This window comes from Sinocyclocheilus grahami, unplaced genomic scaffold (assembly GCF_001515645.1).
Source record: "Sinocyclocheilus grahami isolate Dianchi unplaced genomic scaffold, SAMN03320097.WGS_v1.1 scaffold571.1, whole genome shotgun sequence".
NCBI classification, from domain to species: Eukaryota; Metazoa; Chordata; class Actinopteri; order Cypriniformes; family Cyprinidae; genus Sinocyclocheilus; species Sinocyclocheilus grahami.
The window spans coordinates 178,939-197,778 of record NW_015505750.1 but is presented as its reverse complement, the minus strand read 5'-3'; the positions used below and the strand labels follow the sequence as shown (position 1 = coordinate 197,778).

At 37.9% G+C, this 18,840-nt stretch overlaps 1 protein-coding gene across 1 annotated transcript in view; it reads right to left on the bottom strand.

Annotated features, from left to right (window-relative positions):
• The window catches only part of LOC107556525 (regulator of G-protein signaling 12-like), a 37,135-nt gene extending 20,204 nt beyond the window's left edge, over positions 1–16,931 (bottom strand). Inside the window, exons 1-3 of the mRNA XM_016239664.1 lie at positions 16,860–16,931; positions 14,510–16,610; positions 6,381–6,491 (exon numbers count right to left, since the gene is read on the bottom strand). Of these exons, the coding sequence (XP_016095150.1) occupies positions 6,381–6,491; positions 14,510–16,468 (2,070 nt within the window). The 5' untranslated portion in view covers positions 16,469–16,610; positions 16,860–16,931. The remainder of the gene's footprint in view (positions 1–6,380; positions 6,492–14,509; positions 16,611–16,859) is intronic.
• Positions 16,932–18,840: the final 1,909 nt, after the last annotated feature.

Sequence of the window (18,840 nt, the reverse complement as noted above, 5' to 3'; positions counted from 1 at the left end):
GTATAATCTCACAAAGCAAGGCCTCCTACATACAAAACATCACTTGTTGTATGTCCAAGTGTGTTTGTTTACACAAGGCTATGGACATTACACACACACAACACCTCTGTGCTACATTTGCATGGGTAAAATATTCAAATGTGTTAGCTGACAGAGGGACGACTTCATGACAGAGTGAAAGCACAGCTAGCACACACACACACAAAGTCATGATGTTCATATAGTATAATCTCACAAAGCAAGGCCTGTATTTAATAAGGATGGGATAATTATTAAAAGCTGAAAATTATAGTCAATATGAAACCGCAATCGCATAATGTGATGTATTTGTGGGGCTGCAAGTTGCGGATGCACACTTTGTACAACTCATGCAACGGTTCTATTACCCAGAACATTTACTCTACTGTTTAAAAGTTTGGGGTTTATTAATATTTATATTGATATAAAAGCAGTTCTTTTGAACTTTTTATTCCAAGATACCGATATCCAGTAATACCAAAAAATGTATCATGGTTTCTACAAAAATATTTAGCAGCACAACTATTTTCAACATTTATGTCAATAATATAAATGTTTTCTTGAGTGCCAAATCAGCATAATAGAATGATTTCTGAAGGATCACGTAATGATGCTGAAAATTCAGCTTTGCCATTACAGGAATAAATTATATTTTAAAATATATTAAAATATATATATAAAAAAATCGATATTAAGAAAATAGTTTATAACAAAAGAAAATAGTTTATAACAGTTTTACAAGTGCTTTCATATTAAATGCAAAGTCCAAATTATAAAATAAAAGAGGGGGCAGAAATGTAACTGGAAAAAAGTGACCGAATAGGAGAAAAAAGTATAAAATATGTGTGTGCTCACAGAGAGAGAAGGAAAAATGAAAGTAAATGAGGGATGTCCGCTCTCTGTAATGTTGGTCAAAAAACATATTTGATGACCGTTCTCCCTCCCACATAAACACATTCCAGTAAGGTGTTTGAAAAGTAACAGACAAGGTTTTTCCAAGCCTAACACACTGTGGTTTGAGAAGAAGCAGGAGACTGTGGGACTAACAGCTAACGGACAAACAGATTCCAGTGTTTAGATTTGAATCTGAAATGAATAGTCCCTCGCATTGAGTGCTAAATTCCCTAGGATAGAAAGAGTAAGTTGTGTGTCTGCAAACTGTGAAGCGGTATGAATTCATATCCAATACTCGCCTATTTGCTTTGGCATAACAAATGCTCAAGCTAACTTATAGCACAAACTCTTTAGGACAGACAGATGAGCTGTATTCTGACAAAATACCCACGTCTAATCAATCTGCACACACGTTTGTCAAGAAGACATAGTTTTAGTGGAACAACCAGTGCTAGTAGTCCAGGTGTTTTCTGTCTCCTTTCAGACAGCAGGAGGATGTTTACAGTGCTATTGAATGGGGACTAACAAAAGAGACATCTCTAACATCTTACAACGACTCACGGAGAAACAACTCACAGTCTAGACACATAAGAGACAATAGACAGATAAAGAGAAACATGGAATATAGAAGGAAAAGAAAACAAAAGGTAAAAAAAGTGAACAACTTTTCATCATTCACAGATCCAACTCACCGTATGAAAGTAGCAGACCCTTTTAAATGACAGTCTCTTTTTCAGACTCATGGTCTTTTTGCGCGGTGTGTCCATTCATATAGCGCAGCTCCCAACGTGTAGAGACCCAACGCTCTGACTGGCGAATCCATTCTGCTCTTACGCCTAAGACTGCGCTCATTTCATTCCTCCACAGCAAGAGCTGACATGCTCTCCAAGCGCAAGGCAGTCTTACTGACGAGGAAGTTCCATTCTGATTCTGTGCTGTTACTACGGCAACCTCGAATTTCCGCAGAAAGCGCCTGGGTTGTGAGTGAGAAATTCAGATGGAGAAGAAAACGATGGGATTCTCTCGTTCCTCTCTTTGCTTGACCTGAGTAGTAACTAAAAAAACAGATGTCAGACTTTTCCCTTGGTGATCTTTTTCAGCACCGACTAGCGCCTCTCTCTTTCTCTCACTTAGAGAAATCAAGAAATGCTTACTCAACCGTTTCACCATCCATGGCTCTGCCACAACTCAAATAAATCCTCCATTCAAGACAAAAGAAAGCACTCACTCTGGGCCTCCAACGTCACAGGGCGGCCCTGTACTGCCACTTCAAATAAGCATCTGTCTTAATTTCCCAACGTCTAAAATCACAGTCGGGGAACTCAGCAGCAAAGCTCCACTGAGTTTCTTAATGCGGTAAAAATGCAAGAGGATGGACAGGCATGTTGAAAGGCATGTTTTTGGAGGAAAGTGAGGAGCGGGGTAGCTGGAGAATGACATAAGGTAAATGACCATGTAGTAAGAGTGGATGTTAATGAAAGGCAGGTTCTAGAGCAGGTCATATCAGTACAGAGTAGGGCTGGACGATATGGCCAAAATTGATATCACGATATATTTCTTAATTTCGGTCGATACGATATAATTGCGATATCGATATGAACACTATTTATCTGAAATAGAAATCTTTTGTAACATTATAAATGCCTTTATCATCACTTTATCAATTTTAAGCATCATTGCTAAATAAAAGTATTAATTTCTATAATTTCTTTCCCAAAACAATAATACAAATTCTACTGAATGGAATAGTGTATAATGTTACAAAAGCTTTTTATTTCAGATACATGCTGATCTTTGGATCTTTCTATTCATCAAAGAATCCTGAAAAAAAAATGTACTCAACTGTTTTAAATATTGATAATCATCAAATCAGCATATTAGAATGATTTCTGAAGGATCATGTGACACTGAAGACTGGAGTAATAACATTTTTCTTGGAAATAGTAAAGAGAAAAAAAAAGAAAATCTAATGAATTTCTGTTCTAAAAAAAAAGGTGAAAAAATGTCCTTTTCCCCAGACTTAAGGAACTCAGAACTACTACTATGCATTAACATAAAATACCTTATTGCAGTACCGAATGAGTTCACTCACAAAGTATTTGTTTCGCAATGTTTCACTTTAACTTTTCGATTTGTGTTTTTCTTCTTTCTTAAAAGGAAATACAGCTTTTCTTTATATTAAATGTTTGTTGTCTAAAGTCTATACAATTTCAACAATAAAAAATTCTAACACGCTCATGCAAGTCATGAGACACATGAGACTGAAGACAAAGTTACTTTAAATTCATAGCTGGCACTTGAATAACCACAACAAAAAACCTCAAATGATGCTGAAAAAAAAGAATGACAAATACAGAAATCTTTCATCAGGAGCTCATAAGAATACAATAACACCTGATTGGACAAATCAGGTCACATGATTAGGATATGCAAGTTGATTTGAGCTCAAACCATAAAAGGTCAATTATATAATTACATGTATACCAACATCTTTACTCTTACTACTTATAGCATAAAATTTGATAATTAAAATATATATTTAAAGCATAAATCATACCAACGAATGGAATCAAATGAGCATTTGAGATGCAAATTCACTTGATAACCCGTCCATCAGCACAGTTTTTAAACTAATTTGAGGTTTCAACAGACATGATCCTGCATTCCAAAGCAAGATCGCACAAGTACTTGTGCAAGCAGTTTTAAAATCCAATCAGCGCTTTGTAATCACAACCACACTCTTAAATATTAACAGCAGACACAGACTCCTGTGATAGAAAACTATCGGAGTGCATCCACAACCCCCCACCTCAACTAAAACACTCTGCATCTAAACACAACACGACTTGACAGATCAAACAAGCACACTAGCCCATACAAATGTGTGAGTAAAGGTACTCACTCCATCAGTATTGACGCTCAAAGTTGGCTCCATGTATGGCAGTGTTAGACTCCACAGTCGGCCGTTAAATGACTCCACGCTCTGTAAACACATCCATCCACTGGCTGCGTCCAGTACGGCGTGTGTGAGTCCGTATTCACAGTCTGTCCCTGTCACTATCTCTGCGTCTTATGTTTGATTCTCTCTCTCTCTCTCTCCCTCTCTCCGTCTTTCCACCCACTCCGCTGTAATTCCTATTCCGCCCACAGAGCCCAGGGCTCACAGACAGAGATGCAGAGACACGCTCGCAAGCGGGAGTGAGTGAGTGTGCATGTTTGTGCATTCACACTCATATACTTCACAGAGGCGTGAGAAACAGCCGCACACACACACACGCACAGAAATGTAAGTGCTTCACAGTGGGAGTCTTCATGTTATTTACACAATGTGTTGTGCCACCTTATTAGTATGCCTGGAGCACAGCATCTGCTTAAAGAAGGGAGCGTGAAAGAATCAGAATGAATGTGTGTGTGTGTGTGTGTGTTTGAACAATTAAGGGGGTACTTCTTTCTGGCATGTGTTTATATCAGGGTGTGTGTGTGTGTGTGTGTGTGTAATTGCAGTAAAGGTGTGCAATGTGTGCAATAAAAAGTATCAGGAACATCGAATTGTCCTTCTCAGTGTGTTTGTGTGTGGAACGCACAGAAATGTAAGTGCTTCACAGTGGGAGTCTTCATGTTATTTACACAATGTGTTGTGCCACCTTATTAGTATGCCTGGAGCACAGCATCTGCTTAAAGAAGGGAGCGTGAAAGAATCAGAATGAATGTGTGTGTGTGTGTTTGAACAATTAAGGGGGTACTTCTTTCTGGCATGTGTTTATATCAGGGTGTGTGTGTGTGTGTGTGTGTGTGTGTATAATTGCAGTCAATGTGTGCAATAAAAAGTATCAGGAACATCGAATTGTCCTTCTCAGTGTGTTTGTGTGTGGATTTGCCTTGTTTGACAAGCACTATTAAAACCTAAACCTGGTATGAAGGGCAACATTCTTCAACAAGTCCCAACTCTGTTCTCTCCATAAGCGGTGTTTAGGAATTCATGGGGTCTGTTTTTTAAACCCGAGAGCAAAGTTGAATCATCACTGTAACAAAATAGTCCGAATTTGTGACTGATGTGAAGCTACGTGCACATGAACGTATGTGCCTCCTGTAGCCAGCGGCCTCAGAGAGTTAAAAATGCATTGTAACGCTCCTGCTTTTGATTATTAAATGCCCAAACATGAGATAATACATCCACCTAGACACATAGATAATACAAACATTAAAGGGTTAGTTCACCCTAAAATGAAAATTAGCCCATAAATTACTCACCCTCAAGTCATCCTAGGTGTATACCATGGGGTCTGTTTTTTAAACCCGAGAGCAAAGTTGAATCATCACTGTAATAAAATAGTCCGAATTTGTGACTGATGTGAAGCTACGTGCACATGAACGTATGTGCCTCCTGTAGCCAGCGGCCTCAGAGAGTTAAAAATGCATTGTAACGCTCCTGCTTTTGATTATTAAATGCCCAAACATGAGATAAACATAAATTACTCACCCTCAAGTCATCCTAGGTGTATATGACTTTCTTCTTTCAGACAAATCCAGTCGGAGTTATATTAAAAATGGTCTTTGATCTTTCAAGCTGTTTCATGGCACTCAGCGGGTGTTGCATGCATCAGTCTAAAATGAATTAAATTAAAAGCGCTCATCCAAAAAAAAAAAAGTGTCCCACACGGCTCCGAGGGGTGAACAAAGGCCTCCTGTAGCGAATCGATACGTTTTTATAAGAAAAATATCCATATTCAAAACGTAATACTCACTTTAATGTAGCTAGCGCCAACAGTTGTACACGGAAGCAGCTCCGGGCTGATGACATATGAGTTCAGCGTTGCGCATACGTCTGTGTTCCAAGCGTTGTGAGCCATTCTCTCTCTTTTTGGATTTATCTGCCTGTGGATTTATTAAAGACTGCCTTATATCTTCATCGTCATGTTTGTATCTTCTTACAACACACAACTGTGACAGTAATTATAAAAATAATGATTTTTCAAACAGGTTGCCAAATAACTAGACAAGCTCTTCCATCTGAAAATTACACCGTCCATGTTTCACCGTCTCCTATGTTGCCATGGCAATCTGCTGTCACCACACTTGTGCGCGCATCACACGTCACGTGGATCTCTTTGACTGCTGGGTCTAAAATTAAACTCACATGTGTGAGTGTGACCACAGTCATTAATACACTAGAATACCCTCGCTGTGGTGTCAAATCTGCTCTACATGCACACTGCTGTTGTTTCGTGAATAAGGGCCCTAGAGTTCATGCACTCCAGAGGGGTGGTTGTGTTTGTTTGTTTCAGTGTGCATGCATGTCTCTGAATTACTGCGTAGATCACTCGTTCCTTATGTAATAATTCCCTACCCTCTGAGTGATAGGATCGGAATGCTGGGAAGTTTTAGAAATAAGAATGTGAGAGAGACAAAGACTGAAATGTAGGGACACCTTCCTGAGGAGAAAAAGAAAAGCATTTGGGGAACCTTACCTCAAGGTCATCAAGTGAACGAGCCATACTGAGACGCTTGGAACGTCCAAAAGATCGTCTGCCGGAGGAACGCTGAGGAAAGCCCATAGTGATGCCTTTAAATCTTCCGCCCTGTGAGAAACAGAGAGAAAGACATTAGTGACATAAACAAGACATGCTGGTGGTTGACCAAATTCTTATAATGCAGATGTCCTTATGATACAATATATATTTGTGTGATGCATTAAATATTCCATCGTCCTCACATTGGCAAACCATGAGTCCCCCAGAAATGTCTGGGAATTTGCAAATATCTTAGTAGAAGAGTGGGGTAACATCTCACAGCAAGAACTGTCAAATCTGGTGTGGTCCATAAGGATGAGATGCACTGTTGAAAAAAAGCTGGTGGCCACACCAGATACTGACAGCTACTTTTCAAATTGACTTACTTCAGGAACACATTATTCTATTTCTGTTCGTCAAATGTTGTTGAATTTATGTCTCAGTTGTTAAACTTTTTTGTACATACAAATATTTACACGTTAAGACATTTGCTGGAAATAGAAGTCGAAAGCTGTCAAAAGAGAGAGATTTTATTAATTTTAATTTCTGAATAGTTAAGATTTAATAATTAAGATTTAATTAACAGTAGTATTGTGAATTATTATTACGGTTTAAAATAAATATTTTCTATTTTAAATATATTTTAAAAAGTAACAAATTTTTTACTGATTAATATATTTGTTAAAAACTGAGATATATTTTATTTCAGGATTCTTTGATAAATAGATAGTGTTGTAGTTCAGACTGAGTCAAGACCAAGATCAAGACAGCACTTTACAAATTCAACTGAAAGATCCACATTTACTGACTGAGAAATGTCTTGGTAAAATATTAAAAATTAATTGACACTATAATTACAAATGCATAAATGTTATTAGATTAAGGTTATAAATATAAACTTTTGAATATAGAAATATGAAAAATAAAAAGATACCTTTAAATATTTTTAAATATTCAACTTTGTCATCAGAGGAATAAATTAAATTTTAAAATATATGCAAATGTTATTTTAAATTATTATTTATTATAAAAGTTAATTTAAATATAACTCACTTTTAAATATAATGGTCTAAGCTCACTCGTGATCATTCATCGGACTTCTACATTAGCATTCATCCTTAGTTCTGTACACACACAAGAGACTCTGGTGGTCAGGCTGAATCCCAGCTCATAATCATATCAGTGTCCGTCTACTAAAACTGTCTCCTGAGAAACAGAAGTGATAAGCGCTTTGTCGCCCTTTCCCTATTTTTTGAAAAGGACAGCAAAATTTCTCCTCCAATCCGTGTGTGAAATACACAGAGGTAAACAACTCTCCTCTCACTCTTTGATTTCATTATGAGAGGAACGTTTGGCTATAGCACAGGATCACATGAACAGACACATGGGGAGATGTTTGCACATTAGCAAACATTCAGTAAAATTTTATATGCAAAATAGGTCTACTGTCAATAGCGTAGCGATGTATAAAGCACAGCTCACACAGAATACAGTGAATTTGTAAGACCAACTTGAACCTGTAATCTATATTGGGAAATCTTTTACACTCACATGAATTTCCAGACTGTTGGGATTCCAGATGAAATGACTGGATTTTGCCCATAAAAACTCTTTAAACACTCTCAGAAAAAAAAGGTACAATAGCTGTCACTGGGGTGGTACCTTTTCAAAAGGTACACTTTTGTACCTTTTAGGTACCAACATGGATTCTTTAGGAATGAATCAATGTCTATTAAAATAAAATATGTTTGAGTAAGAAAAAAATATATATATTTTTTTAAATATAAACTATTTTAATATAAACCACTGCTTCCAACAAACAAGCCAGAAGACATTGATTCATCAAATGGGGTGATATGGATTAACGTCATGTTCACTTTGTAAAGCGTCAACTCTGAGAATCCCCTTGCATTATATGGACTCAAAGAGATAGATTATTTTTCTATAAATCTTTCTGTGTCCATTTGAAGAAAGAAAGTCATGTATTTCTGGGACGACATGAAGGTAAGTAAATAATGAGAGAATTTTCATTTATGCAGTATCCCTTTAAAGAGATTTTTTGCCCATTTTCTAGTGTACCAGGTGCAAGTAGTAGCCTATGTCTGATTGCTATTAAAACGTAAGCACTCAATAAAGCATAACACTCAACAAAGCCTCATAGAAACAGTATTTACACATTCTCTACATATTCAACTGATATAAAGTATTTTAACAGAAAAAAAAAATACACACATCAGCATTAACCCTAATCGATTCTGTAAATGCTTTAAACCATGACACCATGTCACGTTTTGCATTCAGAGAAAGATCAACAGGGACTTGACAGAGAAGCAGAAGGACGAAAGTACAAAGATGGGAGAACTAGTAGTCAGGCGGTCAGACAGACAGAGAGACAGCCTGATTAGAGGGATAATTTCCATAGGCTAAAGTTTAGAAGTTGATTGTGCAGATGACAAGAGCAGTGTAATCAAATGGCCTCCTGTGTTGCCTAGAAACGCAACGAACTCTGTGTGTTCAGCCTCATCATTATGACAGATCAAGTGATAACAAACATTTGCACACAAACACAAATATGCCAACACAAGTGACTACATACACATGTGTCAGGGCTGTACATACTTCAGCTATGCACATACAGTATGTGTCTGCATTTAAAGGGATAGTTAAACCAAAAATTATAATTTTGTCATCATTTACTCACACTCATATCTTCCCAAACCTGTTTTAAATTCTTTCTTCTGCAAACACAAAATAATACAGTTTCGCAGAAATTGGCAATCAAACCGTTTTGGTGACAATTGCCTTTCATTCTAGGAAATTTCGAAGATTTTGTTCCCCAGGAGAAGAGGTTTAGAATGACGTGAGCAGGTCTACACAATGACAACATTTTCTGTGAACTATGCCTTTAAGGCTACCAAGACAGGACATTTACATAATATCTCTCTCAATCACACACTCTCACATTATGAATGTCAAGGCAAGCATGCATAGACACCGTGATCACACAACACACACACGCTCATATGACGTACATAAAAAGAAACCTCACAGAATCAGGAGAGAACAAATGACCTGCGCTATGGAAACAGATGAACACAGGTTCCTTAAAGAAAAGATATGAAAGTTAAGAACTGTAATGTGAAACAAACTGAAGCATAAAGCAACTTAAAGAGGAAAAACTAAAAAGAATCAACCAAAAATTCAAAGAACACAAAGGTTTGCTGTTGTAGTGCAGTGAATGAGCGTAAATTCTGCATACAGTCCTGGTGTCTGGATACTAGACCCATATTGGGTTTCATTAAAAACACTATCGGTCATGTTATGGAGGAATAGGTTAGCCAGACATGAGCGACCGCCTCTTGATCACCCCAGTGGTTTCCATGGCAATTGAGCACCACAGCGTTGTGAATTAATCTAAAGAAATATCATGGACTAAACTACGTTCCTTGGGTGAATCTTGCGGGTGGTTGCTGAAAAGAAGCATAGAGCTGTCAACATTGGTTTTGGAGAACAACGTTGATGTTATCAAAAACTGCTCTGTTTTGTGTATTGTACTTGAATCCGAGGAGGAAAGAATGTTTTATTTATATACTTCAAAAGACTAATGATGAAGGGAAAGGCATAGAAACATGAGGCTCATATGACTATGCTCACAACAGCACAGCCTAAAGCTCTTTTTAGGTTGCCAAAGAGTGAATGATACACATACAAGCTAAACGGTCTCAAAGTACATTCTATATATATATATATTTATTTCATATCACAATTTCACCTAATGATTTATTCACTCCACAACTGTACTATTTAGACTTTCTTTCTCTAGTTCTCTCTCCGCTCTTAGGGTGCAGTTGGGTCAGTCTTGGGGTTGAGATAACATCATAGATTCCTGTGGGGAGCAGGGATGTACTGTGCACTGCATCAACCTCTTAGACTTATCAGGGAGGAGCTATCTTTGAGGAGCTCTGAAGAGCTTTCTTTCCTGTTTACTTCATCCATTTTGGGATGACAAATGTCACTATAAAAACATCTTCCACATGCTGTTTATCGGTTTCATACCCATCTCTAAACTATCTTGTTCTCTGTACAACCATGATGCAAAAATCTATTATAGAATAATCCGCCACACTCTAATATTACACTACAGCCACTGCAAATAAGGATTCTTATAATCAAAACTGTAAACATCTCAATACTGAAAAACAAATCTCAGTATTGATAATAACCAACGTGACAACTGTTTAGTACTGCTCTCCTCAACTCTTAACATGTCTTGTTCTAGCACATCATCAATAGTTATTGTAGGTAAATTACAAATAATATGAAAATGATATACTGAATTTTTCTTGTATACAGTACATACAGTGGGAAATTTTTCTAATTACTTTTAGCCAACTGGTGTCAAAGTGACTTTTAGTGGATGTATTAATTAAGCTGCATTTATTACATTAAATTTGGACAACATCAAGACAACAAGAAAGTGTCTAAACACATTTCGTCTTTACTTTGAGTAGTATATCTATTTTATAATCATTTGAAACAAAACGTACAATAAATAATAATAATATGTTAAAAAATAAATTTTAAAAATATAGAAAAATGTAAATAAAATGATCAAATTAAGCTTTTCGTCTTTACTTTGAACAATATACAGTGGGTACAGAAAGTATTCAGACCCCCTTAAATTTTTCACTCTTTGTTATATTGCAGCCATTTGCTAAAATCAATTAAGTTAATTTTTTTTCCTCATTAATGTACACACAGCACCCCATATTGACAGAAAAACACAGAATTGTTGACATTTTTGCAGATTTATTAAAAAAGAAAAACTGAAATATCACATGGTCCTAAGTATTCAGACCCTTTGCTCAGTATTTAGTAGAAGCACCCTTTTGATCTAATACAGCTAAAATAAAGTAAATGAAAAAATATAAAAAATTTAAATAAAACAATAAAATGAGGCCAGCTGGTTAGATATTTTAGATTAACACTTTAGATTAGGGAACACATATTAGTACTTATAAAGCACATATTATTGCCTTATTCTGCATGACCATATTCTAGATCCCTTAACCTTACCCTATACCTAAACATAACTACTATAAACAACTACCCTACTTACTTTCAATAAGCAGTAATTAGGAGTTTATTGAGAGGAAAACTTTTATGTGTTCCTTAATCTAAAGTGTTACCGATATTTTGCTTCTTAAAGCCATTCATACATACCACCTTTAAACCACTAAATCAATAATAATTTGAAATGGCTAATGAGTTTGGGAGGTGAAATGGACAAAGGAAAATAATTATCATATTATACTGCAACAAGTATTTGACCTGTAACTGACACAGACAGTGGAACAGTGCCGCCTGTTGGCGAGTAATAGATCAACTTATGACCCGATGTGGATGCCAAGCAAATGTTAAGTTTTGTCTCTTTCATGATCTCACAAAACAGACAAGAAAGTTTAAACTAACATAATGAAACGAACCACTGAGAATAGATCCCTGTGCTTTAGGGGTGTGCTAATGCAGTCAAGAAAATTACAGCAGGTGCTTTTGACTCAAAAATAACTTCCTATCATTAATTTTTATAATTTATCAGCCTTATTCGGGTTGACTGTACTCTATTAAAACTCATGCTGCCATGATACCTCACACCTCTTCGTCAGTCATGGCTGCCACCACCTGTGTGAGACAAACGTGGCATGGTCGCTATGTTAACAGCACTCAACAAGAGCGCTCCCATATTAACAGATCCCAGAATCACCTAAGCAACTACATTTTTGAATGCAGTTTTTATTACCTCAATAAATGAGACTTCATTGAATACTTGAGTTTTTAATTATTCATCTGCCACACTATTCAAATTAATTAGTGTAGGCTAAAGTTGATTAAAAGTTTGTGGGAAAACCTTAGAGAAATGCTACAGCATCCACAAATACCACTTTTCCTTATACAGATGCATACATTTAAACATAAAATATTGATGTTAATGTCCACATTATATGAGTGGTGCTAGAATGAAAGAAGCAGAGAATAAACTGAAAAACAATTGCTTAAAGCAGTATATGCAGACCATTGATGTCTGACATGTCTTACTGTTTTTAGTAGACCCTGAAGCTATTGTCACAGAAGATGCATGTAAAAAGCTACAATACTATTCTGGGAAAACCAATCAATGTTGTCTGTTTTGTTGCTTTGGGCCAGTTTGGGGCCTGTTGGCCCCTGTGGAGCAGTTATGGGCTTTACTTTATCTGAGAAACAGTGTTTTAACAGAGCTTAGTACTTCACAAATAGTCCAGCCACAATAGCCAATCTGCTGAAGAATATTGTAATTTCATCCTCATGTTGATCCAAACCTGTATAACTTTAATTTCATCTGCAGAACACAAAGTATCATATGGCTTCTTGAAAACTTGCAATACAAAAAGATGGTTCTTTACACATAGTAACAGTTTTATTTAAAACCTTATCCACACAAACTCTTTTGAAATGGTTCTTTGTATTAGAGTTTAGATCCGTTTTGTTTTTCAAATCTCTAACTGACAAATCACCTCATTTATGATTTTCTTGAGCTCAACCATCCAACTACACAGACTGTCAACACTCTCAACAGGTAAATGATTTCATTCTTAAATTGTCCATAAATTAGAAACTCTGTTAGATTTTAGAAATTGCAAACGTTTCCTACCAATCATGCTTTTTTTTTTTAACTAAACACCAACACTGCTCAGTTGAGGGTACTTCTCTCCTCTTCTCCATTAAGTAACAGGTATGTTAAATGAATAATCTATTTTGTTAAGAGTTTTAAATGGTCGCATACAGAAAATAATAATAATAATAACAACAATAATGTAAAGGGCTCACACTACCTTTGGCCTTCAGAAACATAATTGCTTTTACTTACACAATAAAAGAGACAAATTGTAATTCTAAACTAATTTGTGTGTTTCTGCCCAGATGCTGTCACATCTGCAGAGAGAAACTGCCACTCAAAATAATGATGGACCAAAAGAATCCTAATCTGGTACCATTTAGAACCATTTCTTGAAAGTGTAGTTTTATGGCAACTTACTTTCATAATTTTTGGAGGTTAACAGCCCCTGGTCACTATCTGCTTTCATTTTATGGAAAATTGTGCATCAACCTTCTACTAAACTTCTCTTTTTGTGTTCCACAGAGGAAAGAACATCATACGGGTTTGGAGCAACATGAATTGATGACAGAATTTTCATATTTGGATGAACCGTTTTTTAAAAGTATCTTGATCAAGATTAATTTCAGTGGTTTAAAATCTACCACCCAGAATCAAGATTTGAATGAATATGAGTGATCTGGTGTCAGCTGCTGGAGGCCCATCAAAGGCAGTCAGATCAGAGCAGGAGCTCGCAGCCATTTGAACTGAAAGTTTTCCACTGGGAGAATGAGAAGAACCCAGCTTTGTATCTTCTCATCTCAGGGTCAGTTTTAACATGTTCCCTCCAAGCCAGGAGCAGCAGCTGAAGCAGCAAATGAAGTAGTTTCAGCCTGGCTACGCATGTCACCTACCTGACAGAATTATTTTTGACAGTGAAGTGTTTGTGCCGTTTTACTGTGCGATGAAAAATTATAACAGTAACAGCACATTTTAAACACAAAATAAGTGAGAATATAAGATTGAGTGACATTTTGCAAATCTTTTTTTTTTTTGCAGAAACTCTGTGGTGGAAAGGATACAATTCCTAAAGCAATTGAAAACAGCAAAGTAAAGGATCGTGCCGTGCCAGATAATAAGAACAAGGAAAAAGTGATATTCATTCCAGGCACATTAGTTTAGTCTGCAAAGCCTTTCTGCACAAACAACAGTTGTTTGAACAACACATTCCCTGGCTCATTAACCAGTGCACTGCACTTGTATCAAATTTAAAATCATTACTTATTAATTCTTCCTAATCCTGAAGATCAGTTAAGGTAATTCTGAATGCATTTCAATTTCTGGTCAACTCCTCTGGAATGAGGTATCCTTACTGATTGTGATCCCGAACAAGGTGTTCACAAAATGAAAACAGAACGTGAATTGGGGCCTTTTTAATGTAAAAAAATTATCTTACCTTTTTCTCTGAATCTTTCATTCTTCTGCAATCGTTCGATTGTTGCTGATGCTCTCGTAGGCTCTTCTCCCCGAACAGCTTCTTTGCCCACTCGTCCTTCCGTGCATGGAGCCGGTGAGGCTGCGAGGCGATCTCGCCTGCAGCACGGTACCGGTCGGCTGGAATCTTACTCATGGGTGGTGGCAGGGTGCTACAGTTAGCACTGGACCATCCGTCTGTGGACTCTGCATAAGACTCCTGATCACTGCTGTGCCCCTGACGCCAGTCTCTCAGGACATGAACTGGCAGCCAACGCTGGCCTGATGCTCCTGTCACCTTCTTGCCATGGGCAGAATAGTGGGAGCGTGAAGGAAGGCCTGACACATCCAGCTGTGAGGAGGAGTTTAGATGCCTGCTAGAAAGCAAAGGTGGGTCTCCGTGGGAATGTGGATGGGGCTGAGGGTGATCTACAAACTGGTCAGGGCGGTAGCCATTACGATGCGAGACCGGAGGCGGAGGGGGTGGTGGAAGACCTCCTAGGACACTTTGGCTACGAGGTCCTGGTGGGTTTTCCCATAGTCCTGTGGGAACATGGCGACTAGGGTTTGCGCCCAAGTCAACCAAGAGGACTCGGTTGCTCTTCTCCTCTGGCAGGAAGTTGCCGATACCACTGTCACTGTTGCTGCTTGTGCTGTTGTTCTGCTGAGCATCTAGATCACCATCGAGGAAAGCTCGAGCTCGCATTCCCTCTATAGATTCTCCCATATCACGGTACAGCACGGACACAAACTGAAGAAGCGGCTGGGACGTCAGTGGGAACTCCAAGCAGCCACTGGTATCTGGGTCTGGAGTGCAGTCAAAGCCAAAGCGTCGGGCTACACCTTGGTGGATCTTATGATGACAGAGTTCAGGGTCTACAATAAAGACATGACAAGACGTACGCAAGCCTTGCTCCTCTTCACCATGTCTATTTATGGCATGTGCATTTGTAGCTTGCATTGTGACAAGGCCAAAGAAGCGGCGGTCATCTGGACACACAGCGCTGAATGCTAACTTCTCTGCAGGGTAAGTGGCTAAAACAGTGCCTCGATCATTGCATAGCTGTACACAATCATGCATGACTTTGAGCAGGACCAACGAGTGTACTTTTTGTTCTGCACGCAGACGCCGCATACAGCCACGAATCGCCTGCAGGCTGTCACTTTCCAAATTGGCACTTGTTGAAGCTAATTCAATAGATCCCAAGTATCCCACAACCATCCCAACGTTGAGTATACCCGCAGAGTCTGCATTTTGCAACAGGGCAAATTCATCTTGCTGTTCAAACACATCAACAAACACAGAGTCATCATTGAGCACTTTGGCCATCTCCTCTTCAGTGAGCAAGTTGGGATCACTCTGTCGGGTACCGGCATTACCGTACGAAAAGTCTGGCTCTGAGAGAGCCCTTGTTTTAGAAGCAGAGGCACAAGCTACTGCTTTCTCCGAGCTGCTGGATGAGTGGCTGGAATTTTCAAAGATCATGTTAAAGATTCCACCAGACTGCATTTCCGCTACAACTCGTTCTGCACGGTTTATGCCTAGTGTCTTTGAGTCCATCTTTGGTCGCAACCAGTGGCTCTTGTGGTCATGGAATCCCAATTCTTCATCGCTTGAACATGAATCTAGATGTGCATTGTTATGACTGCCTTCAGCAATGACCAAGTATAAGACACCCGTGCAGCGGCCAATCAGCTTGACAACATCCTCGTGAGATGCTTTGGACACATTAATGTCGTTCACACTCAGTATTTGATCTCCGGAGCGAAGTCCCACATAGTCAGCCGGACTACCTTTCAGGATGCAATTTAGCACACATGGAGACTGACCTGACAGTGTAAAGCCAAAGCCTGTTCTTCCCCGCGCAACCTCCACCCCTCTTATGCGCGCAGACGGCTGGGCATTCACACGCCTCCTGCCTTGCTCTGATTGTCTGAACATCCTTCTTTCAGTCCCCGTTTTACTCTCTTCTCACTAGGGCTCACAAAAGCAGAGATGGCGAGTTTAGTGATATCATCCTTCCAGCTCCAGAGCCCCAGTCTAAGGCACTAACGTGGTGCATGCCTGAATATGCATACAACACCTTCACAAAAGAAAAGAGGGAAAAGGTCATTAATTCATTGACAAATTAATAATCATATTAAGAGAAAATTATATGGAAATGGTGAAAATGTAATTTCAGTTGTTAAAATATGCATTTGAAGTTGATTAAATTATTAAGGATTCATTAAAACATTGAGAATTGTGGTAACAAATATGTTACTGCTTAGTCATGATTATTAGTTCATTCCAGAATAGGCTTTCATACAGACATACACTTTTTTTTACCCACCCTTACCCGCCAACCAGAAAGAAATATTCCAGCAGAGAGTTCACCTTGTTGCAGGTGAGGACAGGGAGTTGTTGCTAAGCAATAGGAGTAGGGTGGGTATCAGACAGGGATCATGCATTATTCTAAATTCATAAATAAAAATGACACAAATCAAACTTTTCATATACATCTGCGTTGATGTGTATGGGTCAATGACAAGACTCTTTTTTATTATTTATTTAAAAATACATTAAAAATGTATACCAAAAGTGTATGATTTTACATTTTCCATGATCAACATGTTTTCAATCGTTCATTTATTTATTTAGTGTGGCTACAAATCAGAAACGTCCAGGTGGTGTAACTGATAAACAAATAAATATATATGGAACCAACATGACTACAGGGATTCAATTTCTAAGAACCTGGAACCTGTGTTATCAAAATATCTTTTTGGTCATGCCGCCATTTGGCACTGACCCACATAACGTAACGTTATATATAATGTATATAAAATATAACAATATAGAACTTACAATATGCAAACCAAATAAAAAATACAAGAGTTACTGGACATTTGCAAGTGTATATATGCAATATGCATTTTAAAGACGGCGGAAAGTGTTTTTGGAAAAGTGGCGTGGAGTTAGCATTTTATAATAATAAACATGAAACTGATAGGATAGAAAACTGATAGGATACATAAACTCACAAATGTAATAGTGTTTGTCATCGATATCTTTTCCGTATTTTCCAACAAGCTTTCTTGAAGTTACAGATGCGAAACAGACTCATCCACTCTTGCTAACGGTCCCGCCTTCTTTTTCCCATTGTTGGAATGCCCACGCGTCAACATGTGTAACCATGACAATGGACTGTCTCTAGATATTTCTCATCGCTCATTGGTTTCCATGGCTGTCAATCATCTCCACAACGACCCAAGCCCAGTTTGACGGAAACTCGCCAACTGACTGACCACAAAAGTCATGCTACAGGTGTCCAAATCAACACGAGCGAAAAACGATAGAAAAGTAAAACACCACCGTACACATCTTAATACCTACTACGCTTCAGATGAATTTAATATTTAATATCGGTAGACAGCCGAGCTGCATCAGTATTGGTTTTCGCGAGAAACAGCTGGGCAGTGAGTAACATCTAACGGTATTGAATTATCGGCAGCAATAGCCAGATACTGACAAAAGCGTAACATATATTGAGGCAAAACTCGTTGTAAGCTATAAAACGATAACCCCATACAGATACGCATGCAGTTACAACACAGTATCGTTTACCTACAATGTATGAAAGTTTTCATATCCGCACAAAGTACAAGAAATTCCCATGGCTACATTGCTAACATTAGCCGCCACTTCCCAAAACTTTCCTGTGAGGAAGAAATAAAAAAATTCGTAGCATTACAGTACAGATAATACTGAGATCGTAACTAAAGATCATACCTATATATTAGGTAATTAAGTGTACTTACTTGTGACGGATGTGTCCCAACCTGATGTGAAGTTTCATGACATGGTAACCTTAGTGCTGCATAAGGAGTAAACAAAAGGAGAGGGCAGCTGGTGTGTGGACAGAAGCAGGAGGAGGAGGAAACTATATCTCAGTTTTTTTTTTCTTTTCTTCTTTAAGGACAACACCGGCATAGGGGGTTTCCTTCACGTGACATACAGGATTTAGGGCTATAATTCAGTTTATCCTCAGTGTTATATAGATGTGGTGTTTAAGAGTTATTTGAATGGCATAAAGTAAAATATCCTGCCAAGTTCACACTAGCACCATTTAAAGTAATTTTAAAAATTGTTCTTGTTCTTTTAATAGGTCTGTAGAAAATGACAGATTTTGCCATCCAAGGTTTTTCCATAACACATAAAACATGGAATTATCAAGTGAGATATGGTTTATTTCAAGATTATTAGTAGTAATTAATTTAGTTAATAATTAACAGCTGCTGCTATTGACCTGACATAAACATAAATGTAAAATT